General features: G+C 40.8%; 1 protein-coding gene across 1 annotated transcript in view; it reads right to left on the reverse strand.

Moving 5' to 3' along the window:
* Nucleotides 1-705: 705 nt before the first annotated feature.
* gpr83 (G protein-coupled receptor 83) overlaps nt 706-9,394 on the reverse strand; it is a 9,211-nt gene continuing 522 nt past the window's right edge. Inside the window, exons 2-5 of the mRNA XM_061094877.1 lie at nt 8,718-8,843; nt 3,219-3,352; nt 2,034-2,570; nt 706-1,967 (exon numbers count right to left, since the gene is read on the reverse strand). Of these exons, the coding sequence (XP_060950860.1) occupies nt 1,862-1,967; nt 2,034-2,570; nt 3,219-3,352; nt 8,718-8,843 (903 nt within the window). The 3' untranslated portion in view covers nt 706-1,861. The remainder of the gene's footprint in view (nt 1,968-2,033; nt 2,571-3,218; nt 3,353-8,717; nt 8,844-9,394) is intronic.

Genomic DNA, 9,394 nt, shown 5'->3' on the forward strand with positions numbered 1-9,394 from the left:
CACATCTCCTTATTCATAAAGTGTACAATTACCATGTCATGTGGCAGTTTCCAGTTACTTTTAACAGAAAACCTACGTGCTTTTGCAGTTTGGTTGCATATTAATATAATCTGAAGGAGACAGGTTTGTTTATTGGTCGCTGACAGTCGCTGCACGTTTCTCTGTGACTCGCTGCTGACATTCTCTGACGTCATGCAAACAAAAATTACCTTGTGACATCGAGGCAGCTGCAGCCTTTGGAGCCAGACTATGATCTCATATGAGAACAGATTGGTTAAGATGTTCAAACAACAACACTGCAGCAAAGATTTAGCTTTTATTACTCTGATCTTGTTCTGAAAGGTTTTCTTTTGTTGCCAGGAGTAGTGGTCTTTAGGGGATTGAACACTTTTATCAGCCAGATAAGATGGAATGAATTCAGTAGCACACAGACCGCCAACAATATAAAGATAAGTTTCCGTGCTTGGTTCTTATATGAAGCAACATCAAACTTTTAGCAAAAAGAGGACATTAAGATGCTTGTAATTACATTTGAAATAACAATAATTATCCTGTGACCTTCAAATTCAAATGATGGATTATTATTATCATTATTATTATTATTATTATTATTATTGTATTCATTGTTTTTTGGATGGATGAACGGATAAATGTAAAATTATAATATATTATTATTGTTAGTAGTAGTAGTAGTAGTATTATAGTATTATTATATACATTTTTTATTAAATTGTTCCCAAGGTGCGAATAAAGGGAACAGGTGCAGCTGAAAGTCGGACCATCAGCTGAGAAATGATTTATTGATAAAAACCCTGATATGATCATCATATCATCATCACTACAGCGGTTTGTGTCCCTGCTGCTGCCGGTACTGAGAGGTCTTTTATCAACAAAAACTCAGACTGACTGTAGGTGGACGTGTCCCTCAGCGCTGTCTTGTGCGCACTGTGCAAACCCTCCGGCTGCATGACAGGGAATCAAAGAGGAGCACAAATAGGTACGAGCAGCAGGACAGGTAGTAAATGACCCGTAAATCAACGTGAAGAGCATTTCATTGCCACTGAGTTTCTGTCTGTCAGAGCAAAGCGAAACCTATTTTTTTCAGACTTTCAGAGAGAGAGAGGGATTCTGAGGGATGATTGGACTTTGTTGTTTCCCCAGCAGGATCATTCCTGCCTGTGGAGGCTTTTGAAAGAAAAAAAACCCAGCTCAAGAAATCAGAATGAAAGCATGATTTTTTTCAGCAGATTCTGTTGGCATAAGCTCATTGCAAAGGAAAGAAAGAACTCAGTTTGCATCATTTCATTCTTTGCAATGTCCCCATGACATAATAACCCTGTTTAAAAAGTGTAATGAAGATAGTCTCTTAATATATTACACCTCCTTAATGAAGTTACATTTTTTAAATGATCAGAAGGATACGACTAAATGGACCCTGTGATGAGACTGTTAAGTCCACAGCTGTTTTAAAGATCAGAGATGTCGATTTCCAATGTTAAGCCAGCTTAAAGGAGTCAAAGGCAAAATGTAAATTTGAATATCTACATATCTTTGTCAGTTTCTAAGAGCTGAGTTCATATTTTTCTCCCAACAATGCACAAAAAGAGAAAAGGTGTGAAAAGATCTTAGTGAAGAAAAAAAAGGCTATAATGTCCGCTGAACAGTTGATGCTCCGATTGACTTATTGATTTCAACTTTCAGTTCAGGCAGAGGTCCCTCTTCAGACATTACAGTCTCTCTTCAGAAAACACCAGCACCTTCTCATTTAAATCCATCACAAAAATCATAATCCTGATTTCCAGTGGTCTTCTGGACAAGATGAAATCCTCAGACTTAACAATCTCAGTTACTGATGATTGACTCAGCTCACAGCCACAATGGGCTCCACTGACAGGATGTCAGCTCTCCCTGTGAGCACCTGTCTGGCAGTGAAAAGCACATGTGTCTCTTTCAGGTTGCGGGCCTGACTGGAACCACCCTGCTGTGAGGAGCCTTGGCCCGGCTCTGGTGAATCACGCCTCAGGCTCGAGGACTCGTGGTTGTCGGGCCATGCGGCCTTGTGACAGGGAGGGCAGATGACTGCGGGCCGAAGTTCAACTTCCAACCCGACCGCCCTCTGTTTCCTCCTGCACATGTCATGCAGCAGCCGCAGCTCATGGCGGAAGGTGGGATTCAGGCAGCAGTAGATGAAAGGGTTGTAGCAGGTGGAGCTCATGGCCAGCCAGTGAAAGCAGAAGTAGAGGGCGTTGGACGAGTGGATGGCCTGGCTGGAAAGCAGCACCACGTAGCAATTGAGCGGGAACCAACAGACAGCGAACACCCCGACCACAAGAAGCAGCATGGCTAATGTCCGCCTCCGCTTTCTTCTCTGGGTGGCGTGCTGAGCGGTCGTGGTATCGCCAATGGTGTTGTGGCGCCACAACCGACAGGCCACTGTGGTGTAGGAAGCAGTGATGATGAGGAGCGGCAGCACGTAAAGTAATATGAAGGTCAGGAGGTCGATGTACTGCCAGTAGATGTCTGACGGCTCTGGGAAGTCTGGGACGCACAGGCTGCGCTCCTGCTCCTTACTGGTGGAAACATTCACAATACAGAGGACAAAAAGAAGATATAGATAAGTCTGAGGTTATTATGCTGATCAGTTTTATTGTGTAATTATTTTGACAATAAAATGTTACATTACACTACTTTACATATCATTTAGCTGACACTTTTATCCAAAGTCAGCAAGTGCATTCAAACATGAGGGTAGAAACCAAGAACAGCAAGAACTATGGAGGTACATTAGCTTCAAAAAAGTCAAATTACAAAGTGCTACATATAAGTGCAAAATATAAGTGCAATTAAACTTTTTGACTATATACAGTGACTGTGAACTTAAAAACCAGACGCCAATTTTCCTCTAACATGATAATCTTTTCTTATCCTAACTTATCTTATCATACCTTATCTTTAATTACCTTACCATATCATATCTTACTTTATCTTAACTTATCTTATCTAATCGTATCTCATCTCATAACGTGATACAACAGAATTTCCATTATCCACCTCCTGGCTTTCCCCAGCACCAGCAGCAGATCCTGAACTCTAAAAGACTTCATATCATGTGTGTTGAGTCCAATAGCCAAAGTCTGTTCCTGTTACTAAACCTTGTTATACACATGTAACTGATCCCTTCTTGTTGAAATGTGTGAGGATGCAGTATTTCACGGTACCTGTATGTAAAGGTTAGGAGTTTCTGGTAGATTGCATGAGGGAGGGAGAAGCAGGAGGCCATTATCCAGATCACAACCACCCAAACACGACCTTGAGCTTGGGACCTGCGAGGTCTCAGAGGATGTAAAATAACCTTAAGGGGAAAAAATGAATGAATATACGAATGAATTAATCACTTCCCGGATTTAAGTAAGATAAAACACATAAAATACACATTCCGCCCACATATGTGTTTTTATCTGGTGCTTGAATATCAGCTTCACCCACTGTTCATCAGTGAACAATTCGAGGTGCTGAAATGACTCAAATATGCAATTACAAACACACCAATGCCCTGGTAGATTGTGCAGCAGATTGTCAACACAAGGCCACGGTCTGCAAGGCAAGCAAAGCTGCATACAAATCTCTAAATCAGCCTCGTCCTCTCTATTTGTGTCTCAGAAACCGCCTGAATTATTGTGCAAAACAAATTCAGTTTAGTCACGACCCGCTAAGTGCTGAAGGATAGATTATTTAAACTCAGACAAACTTTGGCAACAACCAAAAACCGCGGACAACCAGCCTGCTGGGATAAGAAAATCCAGTCCAGTTAACGTTAATTGAATTTCCCTGAATCCACATTTAAAGACCTGAGATTGTTTTGTGTGTAAGAAATGTATTTGCAAATATTATTTTGGTTATAGCACTTTATACAGCTCTACATAATTTCACATTTTAACATGCCAGTTTTTCTTATTCACCTTTTTCCACATTTAGGTGTAGGTGATGGAAGAACTATAAGGATCATTTATTTAAGTAAATTTACCAGTGCGATATGAATGATTCATAACAAGTAAGAGCTCTACATTAAAAATGGTATGTTTAAGTACAAAGCATAGACTGTATTTAAAGATGGACGACACATCTCTACTTCCTCCCGATATCCAAAAAATTAAGCCAAAACGTCCAAAGGGGGGGAGTGACTAGGAAATGACTAGTTAAAACCAAACTTACCAGAAAAAGAGTAACACCTGAAAATACATCAGTGTGATAAGAATGACCTTAAAATAATTTTTATAAAAATGTGTTTGACGTTTACTTTGACTTTTTAGTTTGGTCCATATCCAATTTGCTGGGTTTAGGACCTTTACTGCAGACATACACCACACAATGCTTTGGCTTCATGTTGGGGGAGTCGTCATGTCCTCCAGCTTTATATACATGATAGTCTATGATACAAGTTATAAAGATTCAAAAAACACACAAATTACACAGAAAGGCCTCTTTCAGTTTTATATAGCTCATGTTTGTGTCTCTGTGTCAGAGTTGTGCTTACCTCAGATTGATTGAGGACAGCAGCCTTAAGATTTATGTGAATCATCATGGCTAATTTCTTATTTCCTTTCACCTTAAATACTTGCAGCAGTTCCTCATTGTTACTGAAATGATATATGTGCTCCACTTTTCCGCCAGGTTTTGTCTGAGCTACTCAGGTTTTCAATTTGCCCTTGTATGAAGTGTTTTTTTTTCCTATTAGGTTCCTGAATCAATATTCCACTTGACCAGCTTTAGCTGAAATGATTTTGGAAGAATTTAGTTTGGTAATGTTGATAAAATCAGTGAAGTGCCTGCAGAATTACATGGCTTAAGAAACAGCTGTGGTTCAGCAGCACACAGAAGTAAAGCACGAGTCAAACCAAAAATCGGTGGCTTGGATGAGTGTGTGGGTGAGAGAGAGAGAACGGTAGAGGCGGCTGGTGGTCTACAGGTCTGGTCGGGTTTGAGTGGTTGATTAACATATTTTTTTAGTTCAGGTCATGTGGTGCGAACTGAATCTCATTACAGGTCATTCTCTGACCCTGTGCATCCTACACAACAGAGAAGTAGTTCAACCAAAAGTTTAACATAATAATATAATTATCCGCAAAGAAAAAAAGGATTCAGGTCCTACGGGAGTGGGGCTGACGGACAACCCGGAAACACGAAGGAGAGTGAATTAAGAGATTTGTAATTTCCCCTGCTTCTTTTATGAAAAGCCACAGGAAATCACAGGTAGTCAAAGGTAAGATCTAATGTGATCTGCTTCAGAGAACCATGTGGTCATTTCATAATTTTTACCCCATCTGCAAAACTAACCGCAAAAATGTCTCCATTATGTGAATTTTTCTACTTCTAATAATAGAAGCTTTTTAGACTTTGGTCCATTAGCAGCATACATGAGGGCCTGCATTTACAGCCATTCCTGTCAACTCAATCCTCTTACCCTTTGTCTGTTCCTCAACCCTCTCCTACAGGTTTCATTAAATCTCATGGCACTGTTTATCCTTTATGAAAGAAAATCAACTACAGTACATATGAGGAACCGGAGAGAAATGTACAGATTTGTACATTTTACATTAAAGGGATAATTCACTGAAAAATGAAAAATCACTCACTATCTACTCACCACTTTGCCGATGAAGGGGCGGGTGAAGTGTTTGAGTCCACAAAACCAGTCCTGGAGCCTCAGGGGATAAACTAGAGATGAGGTAATTTACACCAAGTTTTAAGCCTAAAGGTCCATTGATATCTTCCTACGTGGTGCATTCAGGGACCATCAGACACACCCTCATGTATAAGTCTGCTAGTTCAGCCAGTACGGAGGCATGACTCTGAAGACTCATTCACCATTTACTTCATGGTATCGGCTACTGACAAGGTTTACTTCTGAGACTCCAGAAGTGTTTTGTGGACTCAAACACTTCACCCACCCCTCCATCGCAAAGTGGTGAGTAGATAGTGAGGGAATTTTCGTTTTTTCAGTGATTTATCCCTTTAAACTCCCCAATCAAATGTGATGCGTTCAAAATGAGATGTTTGTGAATTGCAGTGTGTAATCAGTGCAAAATTAAAAAAGGTATAGGCCCACTCAAAGCACTTAGAAAAGCCTGCTCATTATGATAGCTTGTATTTGCAGATACTCCTGATGCTTTGCACAAAGGAAATAGGGGAGTTAAAAAATTGCATTAAATAATTTCTTCGCCTGAGTAAACAAGGCACGACAAGACATATGTTTATTATATAAAACTTACATTGTACGGTATTATATAAAAAAGCCATCATGTTTTCGTAACAAGAACAGGCTTGTTTTATTGTATTATTTTATTGTCTGACTGTGAATAAAAGCACAGAGGATTACTTCTAGACAGCATTAAATAAAAGTCATGGCTGTTTCCTGTGTGTCTCTATGACCTAATTTGTCAAATTCACTGTGTGGTTTATTTGCTCCTAACCTAAATGCTTCACTGATATGACCTATGTATTCACCAAAATGTACATGTGGCCTCTTATGATTAGTCATACTGTGTCGTCGGAAAATCTCCTGCTGAGTTACTCATATGTGAAAGTTAATTACGGTGAAAGTCTGGACCTAATTTTCAAGAGTTCGTGTCTTCAGTGGAAATTATTAATTGTCTGGAAATACACATAACTTGGTATTTTTACAAACCTGATATTTAACGTTTATTCTTAAAAGAAAAAACCCTGCCGCCCAACATATTGATCGTTGATACAAATATCTCACTCCCAGTATACAGTATGAAGTGAACAGTATTATATAGCAGGTATAGAAATCATCAAATTATGCAAATGAAGTTATGTAATGTAAAATTTCAATAACAATAGAGTCTTTTCTAACAAAAGTTCAATGCTCCTCATTTTTCCTTTGTGCAAAGTTCATCTCTGAAAACGTCTTACAAGGACGGATTCTGATTATGAGCTGGGTACATTTCTATCAAGAATTTTCCATTATGACTTTCATGGTATTCACATAGCACCCAGACCTGATTTAGAATCAAGACATGCTTATATTTTTTCTTCCATATGGGACCTAAACAAAACTGAAACCAAACATCAAGAATGAGAGCAGCGCCTGGATGTGCGAGGTATCTGCTGTGGTTGTGCAGAGTGGTTGTGCAAAAAAATGAAAAGAAGCAGATACGGAGTGAATCTGCTGTGAGGAGAGAATCATTATTTGCTGTGGCTCAAGGCCGGCGCATGCTTCTGCGTTTTCACGGGAACGGAGACGCAAGAGCCCTTCCGGGCCCCTCACGGCCCTTCCTACGTCCTTACGTGCGTTGGCCAATTTTTCTAACTAGACGGCAAAGCCCCGCAAGCGTCACCCGGCCGCGAGGGCTGTGATTGGTCTGCTGACTACATCATTTCCGGAGTCGCATTTCCGGTTCATGCCCGGAAACCACGGAAGATTTAGAAGAACGAATATGGACCAGATAGAAGAGCACTTGGCAGAAGAGATCCGACACTAGTATAATCCGTCACTAACCGGCGGATTTTTCCGCCAGAAAAAGGCTCTGCGGAGCCGCCGTGGCGATGTAAATAAATCGCTCTTCTTCGTGCAACACACGAAGAAGAGCCGACTTCGACAAAAAACATTACTGCGCCTAGTATTCTGGTGGGGAATTGCATGGCAACACGCGCAACAGTTGGAGAACCATGAATGACAATGAGTCCTGCGTTACAGCTGCGTGCCTGCGGGCCCCTGACGACGCAGAAGCATGCGCCGGCCTTCAGTTTGTATCGGTTTAAGAGCCCAGATAAGCCGGATCAGCTGACGGCCATTGTTATCAGCCAATCACCCTGAGCTTAATGCGGAAAGAAAGTCTAAAGTGTCTGCTGAGGTTATCGAAATGGAGTGGAAACTGTGAGTAACTTTAAAACCAATACAGACTAGAGGTTCTTACAAATCAGCAAACTCAATCTACCAAGGAAGATCCAGTAAAATAATTGGAAGCTCAACAACACCTGCTGTGGGAATTTAAAGGGGCATTGCAGTTGAAAACAGCTGTTTCCAAAGACAATAATGAACTGCTGTGCTTCAGCTCCTGAGTAATAAATCACAGTTAGACAATAACACATTTTCAGCAACAGGATTTGTGACAGATATCCAACGTGCGTGGTGTTTGGTACTGATAACATGTTATTTTTGATTCCTGCAAGCCGGAGATACACACTGTGATGGGTATCTCACAGCCTAACATGACAATATTATCATGTTATAAGGACAGCAGGATATGTATTATACAGTTGAATGGCATCAAATACAGGTATATGCACAGTTAGCAGCTTGGACCCTTCGGACATCAGTCTGCATCATTTGGATTGTAGGATTTAAACAGAAGACACAGATGGATGACACTTCATGAATAGTAATGCCCACTAATTCTAGTTTTCCTTTTTTTTCTGGTGATTAATCTGTTGCATTCATCATCGCAGACACCCAAGGCTCTGTAGCCTAAGAGGACATTTGGTTGCCATCTGAGAAAAAAATATATATTTTGATATGGGCGCCAAACATCCCTCTACGACCATATAAATAGAGGAGTAGAAATACAGAGGCTTGACTAACTGTTATTACAACATGTTGACATCTTCATGTTCGCTGCATAACAACATATTTTCACACCACTAAGCTATATGAGCTTCTTCTAGAACAGAGGAGCATCTCCAGAGAGTTGACCAACCTGACGCCGGTCCAGTGCGATGGCCGTCAGTGTGAGAGTGGAGACGTGCAGGGAGCAGTACTGCACAAAGCGGCTGATGTGACACATAGCCCTCCCAAACACCCAGGTGCTGTTCACGAACCGGACCTGAGGGAAAACAGACACACACACACACACACACACACACACACACACACACACACACACACACACACACACACACACACACACACACACACAGACACACACACACACACACACACACACAGAAAGAAAGAAGAAAGAGAGAGAGGGAGTTCAGGTTATATACATCTGTCAAATTCAAGATCCCATCTATCCATCCACTAAGTTGTTTTTCTTTTAAAATGGTGAAGTTGAGGGCATGTGACGCAACTGATTCTTTTATCACCTCTAAACCACTGGATCAAGCCCCAATGATCAAATGACCTGTGAAGTCTCGAAATGAATATTCCCCTCACGTTGGGGAAATACTTGTAAAGCGAGGAACGGATCTGCGGGGAGAAAAAGTTTGAAACCCTCGATAGTGAGATCGATAGATAGATATCTACATTTGTATTCACCAGCTTATTTCTCTGAGGGAGAAGAGACACTTCTATGAACCCCTACCAGACGACTTTCTGGGAAGGTATTGTACAAATTTATTAAAGTGCACATTTCTAAAGGGTGTAATACAAATG

Source organism: Limanda limanda, chromosome 2 (genome assembly GCF_963576545.1).
Source record: "Limanda limanda chromosome 2, fLimLim1.1, whole genome shotgun sequence".
In the NCBI taxonomy this organism is placed as follows: domain Eukaryota; kingdom Metazoa; phylum Chordata; class Actinopteri; order Pleuronectiformes; family Pleuronectidae; genus Limanda; species Limanda limanda.